At 36.5% G+C, this 15,383-nt stretch overlaps 2 protein-coding genes across 4 annotated transcripts in view; one reads left to right on the top strand and one right to left on the bottom strand.

Annotated features, from left to right (window-relative positions):
- The window catches only part of LOC105319069 (serine/threonine-protein kinase ATR), a 108,179-nt gene that overhangs the window by 62,825 nt on the left and 29,971 nt on the right, over positions 1 to 15,383 (top strand). For both annotated transcript variants that reach the window (XM_066087425.1, XM_066087424.1), the window contains exons 43-49: positions 270 to 454; positions 970 to 1,075; positions 1,282 to 1,432; positions 2,016 to 2,106; positions 2,913 to 2,975; positions 3,086 to 3,201; positions 3,721 to 3,856. In XM_066087425.1, the coding sequence (XP_065943497.1) occupies positions 270 to 454; positions 970 to 1,075; positions 1,282 to 1,432; positions 2,016 to 2,106; positions 2,913 to 2,975; positions 3,086 to 3,201; positions 3,721 to 3,856 (848 nt within the window). The remainder of the gene's footprint in view (positions 1 to 269; positions 455 to 969; positions 1,076 to 1,281; positions 1,433 to 2,015; positions 2,107 to 2,912; positions 2,976 to 3,085; positions 3,202 to 3,720; positions 3,857 to 15,383) is intronic.
- On the bottom strand, positions 8,200 to 13,501 carry LOC117689174 (uncharacterized). 2 transcript variants are annotated; one of them, XM_034469230.2, is made up of 3 exons: positions 12,876 to 13,501; positions 11,033 to 11,394; positions 8,200 to 9,874 (listed from the first exon to the last, which is right to left on the bottom strand). In XM_034469230.2, exons 1-3 carry the CDS (start codon positions 12,896 to 12,898, stop codon positions 9,327 to 9,329), a joined length of 933 nt encoding a protein of 310 aa, XP_034325121.1. In that variant the 5' UTR covers positions 12,899 to 13,501; the 3' UTR covers positions 8,200 to 9,326. The 2 variants fall into 2 exon arrangements, with proteins under 2 accessions (XP_034325121.1, XP_034325120.2); XM_034469229.2 differs by having other exon boundaries at positions 8,200 to 11,394.

Below are 15,383 nucleotides of genomic sequence, written 5' to 3'. Positions count from 1 at the left end.
GGAGTACTCATCAGTTACCCAGGGAAAGATGATCTCAGATTACATGCTCTTGTGGAGCACTCATCAGTTACCCAGGGAAAGATGATCTCAGATTACATGCTCTTATGGAGCACTCATCAGTTACCCAGGGAAAAGTGAACTCAGATTACATGCTCTTATGGAGCACTCATCAGTTACCCAGGGAAAGGCTAGCAGATCTTTAGTGACACCCTGACTTTTCCCCACATTTTATCCTTGTTCTGTTGTTTAGCTATGACTGTATGTTGCAGGTAAGCCTGGCTACCTGACAGATCCCCAGTATGTGGCAGTGACCGGCTTCCTTGAGATGATCCCCCAGAACCTGCTGGCCGACGCCTGCCATGCCTGTAAGGCGTACACCCGCGCCCTGATGCACCTGGAGCACTTCCTGACCAGCAAGGGGCAGAATCTGCAGGACCACCTGGACTTTATGCAGGTACAGTAAAACACGGTTGTAGCAAACTTGCTTATAATGAATTGATGATTATAGCAAATTTCATTCCCCGTGACCTTATTACATGTTGTTAACTTGACGGATATAACAAATTACGCTTATAACGAATCAAAATTACCCATCCCTGGCTCTTTGTTACAGGCCTGTTTTACTGTACATTGTTAGTTTGTACTGTAGAATCATTAATATTTGTGGTGCCACATACCTGTAAATTAACATTCCCTACAAATAAGGAAAAACAGTCTTTATTCATTGTACATAGAAGCAAGTCCAACAAACCAATATAGATTTAACAATTTATGAAAATTGGCCTCCACGAATTGATATGATTACACAGTATTTCATTACAATACCAGTGGATCACTAGCTGTATGTGGAGAAGAACGGTGTTGTTTCTAGAAATGCTTGAAAGAGTAGATGTACATATAAGAAGTTGAGTTTCAGTGAGTATTTGGTTATACACGCATCATTGACTAGAGCCCTCTCTGTGTTTACAGAAACTGTATGGCGATATGGATGAGCCGGATGGGGTATACGGAGTGGCATCCATCAGACAGGCTCAGCCCACTGTGATGGAGGAAATTCTGGCTCATGAAAGTCTGGGTAATGTTTAAAATCAATGTTAACCCTATATATTAAGCTATATAGCTGTATTAAAATGTATTTATTTTGCTCTTCTCTCTGGGTTGCAACCAAGGCAAGTATTTCAAAGGATGCCTTGGGATGCAGAGGCTGCATTCTTCGAAATAGAATTAAGCATTTAGTACCCAATATTTTCAGATAAATTAAAACTGAATATTTATGATTAGGTCACCATCATGATTCTCAAGCATGCTATGAGAAGGCAATTCAGAGTGAGGCTGATGATGTCACCTATCACCAGGGACTCCTGAAAAGTCTGCTAGAAATAGGTCAGGAAACCCAGGCCCTGCTGCATGCAACAGGGGCCATATCTGAGAGGTTAGTAAAGTGAAGGTGGATTAGGCTTAAAATATAGGTGCATAGTAAGTGGCTTGCAATGAAGCTGAGAAAATGGTTTTATGATATTTTTATGGAGTTAAATGCAAGTCCTTTTGTCAGAACAGTGCTCAGCTCAGCAGTTATATAACACAATGTGTACAAACATTTTATTTCATCCAGACCTGACTAGAATGCTCAGTTCAGCAGTTATATAACACAATGTGTACAAACATTTTATTTTATCCAGATCTGACTGGAGTTCTCAGCTCAGCAGTTATATAACACAATGTGTACAAACATTTTATTTTATCCAGACAAGACTGGAGTGCCTCAGTTCAGCAGTTATATAACAAAATGTGTACAAACATTTTATTTTATCCAGACCTGACTGGAGTTCTCAGCTCAGCAGTTATATAACACAATGTGTACAAACATTTTATTTTATCCAGACCTGACTGGAGTTCTCAGCTCAGCAGTTATATAACAAAATGTGTACAAACATTTTATTTTATCCAGACCTGACTGGAGTTCTCAGCTCAGCAGTTATATAACACAATGTGTACAGACATTTTATTTTATCCAGACCTGACTGGAGTTCTCAGCTCAGCAGTTATATGGTGGAGGCTGCTTGGAAACTTGGAGACTGGCAAAAACTGGAGACATTCCTTGAATCTGTAAGTCTGTAAGAAATCTAGACAAGTGACAATATGGAACATGGAAGTATCTAGCACTTTGATGTAAATTTTTAGGTCATCTGAGTCACTCAGGTGACCGATTGTAATTGGTATTCATCCGTCATTGTGCAATAACAATTTTACAATTAACGGTAAACATATTTTATTTTTTAACTTCTTCTTCAAAACTACAATGCCAATTGTTGCCATATGTGGTGTGAAGCATCTCTATGGTAAGAGGAATATGAATTGTGAAATTCATGGCTCTACCACCCCCGGGGGCCACAGACAGGGCAAAATATGCCAAAAAAGCCAAATTTTAGAAAAATCTTATTTTTTTAATTCCACACATGTGAGGAAAAAATCTGAATGCATGGTTATGATGTCCATAAAGCCCGTTACCAAAATTGTGAAATTCATGGCCCCTGGGTCTGGGGTTCAGGCTCTAGGGTGGATCAATCTGGCCATTTAGTAAAAAAGTAAAAATGTATTAAATCTTAGAAAATCTTCTCTATTCTATTATGATCTAAAATTTTTGCTAAATTTATAGATCTCATAGTTCTTTTTGAAAGATCTCAGATAGGGAGGTGGTCATCATTACAATATTATAATTTTTCTACTCCAGAATGAAATTTAATTAAATGCATATATGAGACTCCTCGACAAGTTTGTGTATGGGCTTTGGTACTCAGGTGACTGTTAAGGCCTATTGGCCTTTTGTTATGGTCCTTGCAGTGGTTTAAGTATTTTAGCACAGATCTAATCAGTGAGCAGCCCCTGGAGTTATTTAACGCTTTATTTTCCAGAATAAGAGTACCCAGAGTTGGCCTGTTGGGATAGGCAAGATTCTGATTGGTGCAAAGAATAAGGTAAGTGTAACAGATGTTTTGTGATGTCTGTTTGGATATGAGTGTATTTCAATCGTGGTGTAGAAGTGTGAATGTGTAATTATTACACCTGTATTTTCGGGTTTACTTAGCGGGAGGAGCAGTTTGTGGAACAGCTGAGGGTGGTCAGGTGTGAACAGATCGGACCGCTGTCAGCCGCCAGCATGGAGAGTGGTTCCTATCTTCGTGGATACGAGTACATTGTCCGGTAATAGTTCCCAATATCACCTTCTTTGGATATATTCTAACACTTTAGCTCTCAATGTTTGCCTACATTTGTATTCTTTGATGTCTCTTTATTTTCTGGTCAAAAGTCAATTTTAAGAATTAATGAAGTGGATAATACTGAAGATGTCATTATTTTTCTCGGGCATCAATGTTCGCAGAGTTTGTGTAATCCATGTTTTTGAGGATGCATGTTTTCCTTGATGTTGGCTCTTCCAATACATATTTTTGATACACACCTGGTTTTTTTGATGGGCCAAACAATGAAATCTAAAAAAATGATGCTCAAGGAATATTGACAAAACCGCCATAAATATATAAAATTTGAGACTTGTCTTTGAGAGGTATTACTATATGATGCTCAGTTATGATAATTTTTTTCTTTCAGTGAATGTAAACATCTTGAAATTGACATTTCTTGCACTGATGTATGATGTAAATTGATATTTACAAGGTACATGTGTGTTGATATTTTCTATAAATTCCTGTGTTTAAACAACAGACTTCATATGCTGAACGAGATCCAGGAGAGCTGTCGGTGTTTACTGGGAATAAGAAATACGGAGAATGAGTCGGAAAGAACGTCAACAGCGGAACAACTGCTGAGGCAGTGGGAAACAAGGTTCCAGACCGTGCAGGTCAGTTATCTGTGTCAAATCACTGCAGGTCAGTCATGTGTGTCAAATCACCGCAGGTCAGTCATCTGTGTCAAATCACTGCAGGTCAGTCATCTGTGTCAAATCACTGCAGGTCAGTCATGTGTGTCAAAACATCGCAGGTCAGTCTTCTGTGTACAGTCACTGCAGGTCAGTCATCTGTGTACAGTCACTGCAGGTCAGTCTTCTGTGTACAGTCACTGCAGGTCAGTCATCTGTGTACAGTCACTGCAGGTCAGTCATCTGTGTACAGTCACTGCAGGTCAGTCTTCTGTGTACAGTCACTGCAGGTCAGTCATGCATGTCAAATCACTGCAGGTCAGTCATCTGTGTACAGTCACTGCAGGTCAGTCATGCATGTCAAATCACTGCAGGTCAGTCATGTGTGTCAAAACACCGCAGGTCAGTCTTCTGTGTACAGTCACTGCAGGTCAGTCATCTGTGTACAGTCACTGCAGGTCAGTCTTCTGTGTACAGTCACTGCAGGTCAGTCATCTGTGTACAGTCACTGCAGGTCAGTCATCTGTGTACAGTCACTGCAGGTCAGTCATGCATGTCAAATCACTGCAGGTCAGTCATGTGTGTCAAATCACTGCAGGTCAGTCATCTGTGTACAGTCACTGCAGGTCAGTCATCTGTGTACAGTCACTGCAGGTCAGTCATGCATGTCAAATAACTGCAGGTCAGTCATGTGTGTCAAATCACTGCAGGTCAGTCATCTGTGTACAGTCACTGCAGGTCAGTCATGCATGTCAAATCACTGCAGGTCAGTCATGTGTGTCAAATCACTGAAGGTCAGTTGTGTGTCTCAAATCACTGCAGGTCAGTCATGTGTGTTAAATCTCTGCAGGTCAGTCATGTGTGTCAAATCACTGCTGGTCAGTTGTGTATCTCAAATCACTGAGGGTCAGTCATGTGCCAAATAATCAAAGGTCAGTCATGTGTGTCAAATCACTGCAGGTCAGTTTTGTGTGTCAATCACTTCAGGTCAGTCATGTGTGTCAAATCACTGCAGGTCAGTCATGTGTGTCAAATCACTGAAGGTCAGTTGTGTGTCTCAAATCATGTGCCAACTGAAGGTCAGTCATGTGTGTCAAATCACTGCAGGTCAGTTTTGTGTGTCAATCACTGCAGGTCAGTCATGTGTGTCAAATCACTGAAGGTCAATCGTGTGTCAAATCACCGAAGGTCAGTTGTGTGTGTCAAATCAATGAGGGTGATTTGACACACATGACTGACCTGCAGTGATTTGACACATGACTGACCTGAAGAGACTTGACACACGTGTCTGACCTGCAGTGATTGACACACAAAACTGACATTGTCATTTGTGTCAATCACTGCAGGTCAGTCATGTGTGTCAATCACTGCAGGTCAGTCATGTGTGTCAAATCACTGCAGGTCAGACACGTGTGTCAAGTCTCTTCAGGTCAGTCATGTGCCAAATCACATCAGGTCAGTCAATGTGTGTTAAATCACTGCAGGTCAGTCATGCGTGTCAAATCACTGAAGGTCAGTCATGTTTGTCAATCACTGAAGGTCAATCGTGTGTGTCAAATCACTGAAGGTCAGGTGTGTGTGCCACATAGCTCTGTAGCTGCAGGTCTGTAGCTCCAGGTCTGAAAAAATTTGGATGGATGACCTAGGAGCTATAGCGCCACCCATTGAAAAAAATTGTGAATTTATTGCACACAAAAACATGCACTAGTTTTGGACTGATTAACTTTATTTATACGTAAATTCTGTGAAAACAATTAGTACCATTAAATTCCTTGTGCAATCTACTTATGATATCATCTCTTTAATTGCCTCTGATAGTCTTTTAAAGACCATTACCAGCCCTGAAAGTGAAGTGATGCAGTTTGTTTACATGTAAATATGGCTACTCTCAATCTTGATGTAAATATAACATTCTTGATTTTCCGAGGTTGGTAGCTTGTTCGAGAGAAAGTCTGAGGCAAGTAAAGAGATGATCTATATCAGACCAGTTGTAAATTGCATGAGGAATTTAATGGTACTAATTGTTTTCACAGAATTGCGTATAAATAAGTTTAATAATTTTAAGTTTCCCATCTTTTTGTATTTCTGCTATAGGGATTTTTTTCCCTTTAAATATATGACAGCTAGTAAAATATCACGAAATGATGAAATTTAAAAAAATGTTTACCTTTGAGGTTTGGTCCAGGGATATTAATATCAAAGTTGATTTTTTTTTTTTTTTAAATGACATAGTGTGATATATATTGTCTAAGTAAAAATATTTTTTAACAAAACACTTTTAAAAATGCTAATATGTTTTTCTTAATGCTCTGTCAGTTAATTCTTATTTTAAAATCCAAGGCCATTTTGAATAAATGAACTATTAAATCACACTTTTTCTTTGGCTCTGTGCATAATTTAAAATACCAGAAAACGATGACGCTTCGGCGCCGTTTTAGCACTTTACCTTATCATATTCAAATAATCACAATTTCTCAATCAGTAAATGGCCATGTAATATTAATTTTGAATAGAAAGACATTTCAGAAGAAAGTTATAACTTTGCACCTACGGCTGCATGAAAATAAAAAGTTGTGCAAAGTCATACGCACTCGAAATGCAATCATCCTTGTTAAGAAGGATGAGATTCATGCTTTGCTGCAGAGGTATTTCATTCACTTAAATATGTTATAATAGAGGAAAAGATTAGCAATTTGAAGACCAAATAACAAACAGTGCACTGGTAGCAAATATTTATAATATGTTGTTATACTTTGTCCCGTGTGTGCACGGATTTGTATTGGATATGATATCGGACATTTACAAAATAGATACATCAACACACCGTATTGTGGACATTTATTTAACCAAGCTTTAAGCCTACAATAATGCTATTAATTTCACTACACTCTGCTTAGTTAGAATAATCTAATTGTGTCTCGGGACAGGCCTTTGCCATAGTTAAAATGCCTCCCATATACCTGTAATGTAGCAAAAAATTTCTGAATCATTCCAAAATGATTTTGGAGAAAATTAATGAAGCTGCATTGAAAATAACAGTTAAATTTTTCAGAACAAACCATTTTGGGGCTGTAAATACCTTTCATCTAAAAAATTTATTCATATTAATGAAGAATTCCACACTTTCACCAACTTTTTTTTACTTACTTCAAATTTACACACCATGTTGACATTTGGAACTCTTGGGATTTTTTAATATCAAATGCACTGAATAAGAGTTATCTCCATATTTCCTTTGATGAACAGAATATATGACAAATTTTCAATGGAAATTTACACATGTTTGTTATAATGTTTTTGAGTTTATCCATGCGAATGTGATATTAAAGAGCCTTCTGTGATTAGCATGAATGTAATGCGCATGCGCAAGATTGTAAAATCCAAATAATCCAGATTGGTAATCTCCAAGTACCAATAATGTTTAAAATATATGAAACAAAAAACATTACTCTTCCAATTTCTCGGTATTAAAGCCCAAAAATTCGAGTCTATTATTTTAATATACTGGTAGTAATTTAGAAACTATACAGACACTGTTATTTGCATGGATTTATTATGCCCCCATTCCAAAGGAAAGGGGAGTATACTGTTTAACTCTTGTGTGCTTTTAATCTTGGATGCTTCAAATTTTAAGTCCTCTTTGTTTAATCATGCCATGCAGTTGGACTCATTTTTCACAAAGGACTATGTGCGGTTTTATGCATTTTTTGCCCCCAAAAGTAAAGTTTTATAAAGCGCTTTAAAAATAAGGGTAAAGATAGTAAGAATCATATAAAAATAAGGGTGCAAAAGGTTATCACCACAGTGACGTCATAATGTAGGAATGACGTCATGAAGATTGCCTAATTATGATAAATTGATGTTTTGAAGTAAAATATGGGTGTTTTCCGGTGGTTTTCTACTGGGAAACATTGAGCGCAGGCTTATATATATATATATATATATATATAATCAAGTGCTATTTTTTAGATTAATGTGTATAATTATCTGAAAAAAAAAACATGTTAAAATCTTACTTAGCAGACCTGTGCTCTATACTTCCGAATGCAAAATATAAAGCAAAAATGAGAATATTTTCATCTGTTTGCATATTTGCAGGAATAAGGTCATATAGTTGACGTCATAGATAAATAGCGAATGAGCAATGGTGGTTAAAATCAAGATTAAAGTGATAGGCGTCCACTGTACAATGATTTCTGAAGATTTGATTTTTATACGATACTACTTAAAAATTGGTTAAAATTGGGGGCAGATATTAGACCATACCGCATATACTGTGGAATCATTAGAATTCGTGGTGGCTCAATTTTCGTGGTATTCGTGGGTAGCCCTTCCCCATGAATTCAAATCCTCAACGAAAACAATTTTAGAAAGAGTTATCTTTGTTGCTGAAACAGAAACCGACGCATCCACCAAATTACATCCCCACAAACTAGCAAAAAAGTCATAATCCACGAAAATTGGCCCCCACGAATTTAAATGATTACACAGTAGTCCTTTGATATCAACTTCATGTTGAAAGTTGACTGCTTGTATTATATTCTTCATTACAACTGCAGGAAAATTCCCTATATCTCCTCCATGTACTGTATTATTAACTTTTACAATAAAATTAAAATAAATACTGTAATAAAAAGTGTTCAGAATAACACGGTATATTACTGTTGTATATTGCTTTTTATTGTTCAAGTTCTTTATTTCAGTTAAGTATTAAATTTATTGACATTGGCTACTATATGAACAAAATAACTCATATTACAAATAGACACACAAAGATATACAAATAATTTACAATACGCAATTTTTCATTTAATTCAAATTATGATTCATCAACAAGCCTCCAATATATGGGGGCGGCGCCACACCCAGTCAATAAACAGTAGACTACACACGCGCATAAGGTCTTACTGTATATGAAAACATCCTATATATTTACGTTTAAATCTATAAAACCTACAGACAAAGTTATCATTACACTGTAAGACAAAATATCACTACAATTATTTCATTTTATTTCAAAGGTCTTATGAAAAATGTTTAAATGAACTTGCAAAGTGACAAATCTTAAAAAATTATCCTTTAAAGATTTTTTAGAACACAAATTGGTTATAAATGATGAATGATTTTGCCAGAGGAAGTATAAAATTTCACTTTTATTTTTAAGGTGATACACTACTAAGAAATGGACAGTGTATGAAGTGATGATGTAGTGATGATAGTTTGATGTGATGAAACTGTTCATACGAAGAGCATGCCCTTGCGTATCGAATGTATTCTATCGATGCGTATTCTACTAAGCGCTTTTGACGGAATGTGGCTTTCAGAAAATCAAGTACATCGCTAAAGTATATATAATGCAATATGTATAAGAATAGTCATATTCAGGAGTACCCTCATTCAAATCCACAATCCTTATATTGTCTTAATTTCTACACACTGATTTCCAGGCTTTTCAATCTAAAGGCAGGTCCTCTGTATACTGGTGTTGTGTTGACTGAACTATGTCCTGTATTCTCCTCTGTCTAGCTGTTTGTATGTTGAAGAATGGATGCTGTGTGATCTGTGACTGTTGGTATGAGTATAGAGCAGCCTCGAGGTTCCCTGTCATCTGTTGGCAGATCCCCAGGATCTCCCAGGAGATTTCTCTTTGCATCTTATGTACAAGCGGTCTCCGACCATGGTGGACTAGGACCTGTAGCTCATCTAGAGCTGCTAGTGATAATGTTGTATCAATGTGTCTGTAACACAAAAACTCTAGAAAGTGTAACATTACAAACACTGGGATTTGTAATATATGATTTCTGCTCCGGAGAGCAGACTTTTGTTCTGGTAGTAGTTCACTGATGAAAAAGATTTTGTTGCAAAGCATGATATCCAATGCGAAATCCTGTCGCATCCTCTTAAACCAGGACTGTCCCCCTACAGCCTCAGAATAACTCTCGCTGTCTACAGGCAGATAGAACATCGTATGTGACCGTGCTAACTTGACCTTTGTCATCTCTAAAACATAAAAAGCTTCCCTGTATCTGAGTGTCTTGTAATAATACATGGCAATGAACAACATTTCAGAAACACGCCCAAACTTGGCTGCTAATTTGAGCATGTGACAGGACAGTTTGTCTGCAATATACATCTGTTTGTTGACAGTGTTAGTGTACATATTTTGTAATACAAAAGCAGTAGAATGTAAAAAAAGAGCTGTGTACACCCGTAATGTAACAACTTGATATTTTGACAAGGGTGTATGTACCAACTGTTCTATTGTGTGAATGCCTTTGGTAAGATCACACATGTCTCCTTGAGATTCAAATTTGGAAAGCAGAATAAAAGACTCTGATAAAAGTTCTGCATTATAATCAAATTCAGACCTAATAATACTCTCATCTGTACAAATAGAAAGTCTAGGATTGTACAGGACATCAATGATGTAGGACCTGATAGAGGAACTCTGTAACAGACAGGCCAGACCTTTCTTGTACAATTTATGCAACTGTAGGAACAATCTATTTTGTGCTGAGCCATGAACCTTTGTCAGAAACATGTTGTTTTGTGGGATGAAAAAGTTTGGGCAGATCCCTTTATACACCCATTTAAGGAGGAGTTTGAAGCAGATCCAGAAACCGGCCAGGAGATTTCGTGAACACCAGTGACGCAGTGTGTTTTGTTGAATCGCCCAGAAAAGTGTTGTCTTCATGTGATAGGAACACAACAGTTGATTGGTTTCTTCTGATAGTTGATTTAAAACTTCTTTTAAGAAAATTTTTAACAACCCATATGTCAAAAACTGACAGTGGTTCATTGAGGAAACTAGTTTATATTCTGCCTGGGAAAATGAAATTCTCCATTCTTCATTTTTATGGGGTCCTAATGGGTGTCCTATTGCTACAAAGTGACATCCATTTCTGACAATATCATCAACAACTTCAGGATCAGGCCATGAGTGACATCTGTCTATCCATGAGGAGGCAGATTGAGGCCAAAAGTCACAAACGAAACAGTGAGCATTATCATATTCTTTTCCTATTACTTCGTTACTTCCACATGGTCCATGTACAGTAGAATTAGGTATTGCCAGAGAACAACTTAACTGTCTGTATATAGAACTCGATATGAAGAGTATGTCATTCATTCTGACACATGCAAATTGGGCAATCATACCAATCAAACGTGTTGATGGTGTCAGTTTCTGAAGTAAGGTGAATCCTGGTGGACTCTCAGAACTGTCAGCAAAAATCAAGATTGTATTGGCTGTGTTGTAATACTCAGACTGAGACATGTCCATGATCACTCGGTGGTCGTTGAACCAGTACATGGTGTCAATATCTGATCCCTTCAGTCTGAACCCCTCTCTCCTACTTCCACTCATCATCCTAATGAGATTATCATTCGTTATCAGTCGGTTCTCCACCATCTCCTTGATGTCCACTGTATCCCTCCTGAGGGCCACCTGTTGTGAGGTCCCCACTATTTCACACAGTCCAACAAACACAGACTCAGACATGTGCTGCAGTCCCTGGTGTCTGTCAAATTTGATATGTAAACATTGAATGCTTTTCATTTTTTTTTCTTTTTCACGCTACACATGTAAATAACTAAAAAAAAATTTAAGATCAATTCAATGTAAGAATCAAAATTTGGTGACCACGAATAGTCAAAGATTTTCTTCAGTTTGATAGACTTTGATGGGTAAGAAAGTTTAACACCATTTATTTGTTGCCATGTGGTCCTGTTGCCCTGGTAACGGAGGAAAAAGATGTAAAAATGGCATTTTAATGCTTAATCAAGAACATGTGGGTGGTTTTTTTTTTTAGAAAAACATTTTTTATCAGTTTATAAAACTTTTTAGACCCAAAATTATTCTTTGATTTTAATAGACCATTCCGCATATAAAAAAAGTGTAATTGTAAGTTTTTTTTAAATTAAAGCAAAAATAAATGGAAGGTTTTTTTTTTAAATCTTAAAAAAGTAATGTCATTTTATTTACAGTTTAAGGATGGATAAATGTTCATTTTCTTCTTCTATTTGACTACCACAATAAAATAAAAAATTTTAAAACCTTTTTGCATATCCCAACATATGATGTGTCTATTCATTAAATCAAAAGAAAGGACTTGGGATCTAGGTTTTTTGTAAGGAGTGATAAACATCAATTTTCTGCTACTTGACTTCCTGGATGAAATTAAAATTTTTAAAACCTTATTGCATATCTATAGGACAGTATTATTAAAATTATTGCATATCTATAGGACAGCCCCTATCATATCTATAGGACAGCCCCTATCATATCTATAGGACAGCCCTTATCATATCCTAAGAGATGAAGTAACTACTCCTTAAGTTATGAGAAGATCTGGGAACCATACTTATATTTTAAAAAAAGTTATTTTTTGTTGCCCACTGACCCCCACCCTTGCGATAAAAAAAATTCTGGGGCCTGATCACACATCAAAATGACACCCTTTTCATATTCTAGTAGATCATTTGGCTACTGCAGAATATGTCGACTTCTTGAAATCAGACTCTTAGTTTAAAAAAATGTCATTTTTCATGCAGCTATTAAATGACCCTCCCCCAGGACAAAATTGAAATTTCTGAAACATTATTGTGCATCTATAGGACACCCCAAAACATATTCCAAGGGATGATTTGTCTATTTTGAAAAAGAGAATTTTGACGAAGCAGGTTTTTTATTATTTGACTGCCAGGACTACCAGAGAATTTTTGAAACCTTTTTACAAACAACATAACACCCCTAATCAAACTCCTAGAGGTCAATTTGCTGGTTTATAAGATGTAAGAGCAAGTTGAGAAAGTAATATGTGACAGACGGACGGACGGACCTGGGTAACAACAATATACCCGAACTTTCTTTAGAAAGTGCAGGTATAAATATTAAGAAAAATTGGTGACTATGCGTGGCCAGATCCTTAGTTATATAAATCTTTGATTTTTACATAGAATTGATATTAAAACAAATAAAGATATTTTTTTAAGCACTTACATTTCAGTGGGGAAAGACTCCATTTTGAATGATGTGAAAAATTTTCATGCTTTATAAATGGCAAAGAAATGTACTTCCTGTTGGTCAGGATATTTTCTTTAAGGGTGTCAAGGGTTCTTATGGTTTCTTCTAAAATGAGAACATGTATTTACAAATGATTCCAGTTTCAGTTTTTAGCACACCTGAGCTGAAAGCTCAAGTGAGCTATTCTGATCACATTTTGTCCGTCGTCCGTCTGTCCATCCATCTGTCTGTCCGTCTGTAAACTTTTTACATTTTGAACTTCTTCTCTAAAACCGCTTATCCAATTTCAACCAAATTTGGCACAAAGCATCCTTATGGGAGGGCGAATATAAATTGCAGAAGTAAAAGTCCGATCTGTATTCAAAGCGGAGAAAACCTTGAAACTGTAGAAAAAAGGGGGTGCATTTTTAAAAATCTTCTTCTCAAGAACTACTGATTTCAATTCAAAGTAGTTAAGCATAAATTATCCTTATGGGAAGGAAAATGTAAATTGCAAAAATTAAGTGCTAATTCTGTTTCAAATCTGAGTTATTACGAAAATAATAATAAAGGAAAGGCGTGTTTCAATCAGTTTAATAGCTTCGGGCTCGGCATACGGCAAAATGGGTAGGCAAGACTTGGCCTGAGCAAAACAAAAAATTGGCAGGTATTAATCTGCCAATCTCATTAAAATTTCGGGATATTTGATGGACCAGTAGATTTGTATTTGTTGTAAATACTGCTGCAAAATAATGTGTATGATTGCCGATCTGCCCCGGCTTTTATTTTGCCACGGCCCGGGTTTGCATACCCATTTTACCAAGACTCGTATTCCATACTTCTAAAACGAGGTTCTTTGTTAAAAGCAGCCATGACATTATACGAAAAAGGGTCGATCTGACTATGATGAATTTGCTTGCTATGCAACCTTTCACGTATGAAGGGAAATTTTTGAAACATGCTAAATATATTGGTGCCGATTTTGTGAAGTAAATTAAAGCTAAATATTTCAATGCGTTGACTGTTTTCACACATGACGTTGGTGTTAGCTTGTTCTGATTTTCGTTTCGTTTTCATTATTTATGCTTTTTAACCTGGGAACTATCATCTGTATTTCGTGATTTTTACGTATCAAATCAAACAGAGACTTCGGTAAATCAAACAGTTAACTGTTTACCTGCGCAAATTAAGCAACATCTTATGTAGGGATACTGAAATATAATTCATTCTATCGGTAATTCGGCATTATCTTTTGCGTAATGGTAGATTAATGCAATAGGTTTTGTTGAGATGTTCGGCATTTTCTCGAGTTTATTCAGTTTAAATAGAGTGTGATATCGCTGATGGAAATATGTAGGTATATACATGTATATATATGATTCATTTCGAAAAAATAAATTGTGTTCTTTATTTGTTATAGTGCATGTTTCTTGTGTTTAATTGTTACCCTACAATTTCTATTTACTTACCATATGTGAGTGTTAAGCTTCGAATTATAAGCAAGATACAGGGATTTGCTCACAATTCTATGTTTGTACACAGATCTTAAAAGCTAAAGATTAAAAAAGTAAAAAAAATTGTCAATATTTATTACGAAAATTTTCAAAGTCTGTTCTTCCAGAAACCAACTTATTGAATTTTTAGCTCACCTGAGGGGGGCCACAATGGGGGGGTCGAAGTTTAACAAATGAATATATAGAGTAAATCTTTAAAAATCTACTTCCCAGAAACTAATCGGCCAGGAAAGCTGACACTTGTGTGAAAGCATTCTCTGGTAGTGTAGATTCAAAGTTGTGAAAATCATGACCCCTGTGGATACGGTGGGGCCACAATGGGGGTCGAAGTTTAACATATGAATATAAAAAATTAATCTTTAAAAATCATCTTCTCAGAAACTAATCGGCCAGGAAAGCTGAGACTTGTGTGGAAGCATCCTCAAGTAGTGTAGATTCAAGTTTGTGAAAACATGACCCCTGGGGGTAGGTTTGGGCCACAATGGGAGGTCGATGTTTTACATAGGAATAAACAGAGTAAATCTTTAAAAATCTTCTTTTCAGAAACTAATCGGCCGGCAAAGCTGGAACTTGTGTGAAAGCATCCTCAGGTAGTGTAGATTCAAAGTTGTGAAAATAATGATCCCCAGGGGTAGGGTGGGGCCACAATGGGGGGGGGTCAAAGTTTAACAAAGGAATATATAGGGTAAATCTTTAAAAATCTTCTCAGAAACTAATCAGCCATTCTTTATAATTGTTAAGACTTTGGCCCCAGGACAATTCTTTGGCCTCACGAGAAGGTTCAGAGTTTGATGTACGTTTATATCCCATATATAAACTATTGTTAGGGATCTTTTTGAGAACTGCAATACTCAACATATGATATAACTATAAAATCATCCTGTTAGAAAAGGGACTAATGATTATAAACATAAGAATATCCAGGGGAAAATGGATTTTATTTATACAGGATCTACATGTATTATTGTACATTGTCCAGATAGTTTGTATT

Source organism: Magallana gigas, chromosome 6 (genome assembly GCF_963853765.1).
Source record: "Magallana gigas chromosome 6, xbMagGiga1.1, whole genome shotgun sequence".
Classification (NCBI taxonomy): domain Eukaryota; kingdom Metazoa; phylum Mollusca; class Bivalvia; order Ostreida; family Ostreidae; genus Magallana; species Magallana gigas.
Note: the sequence above shows the minus strand (reverse complement) of the source record. Positions and strands in the feature narration are given on the sequence as shown.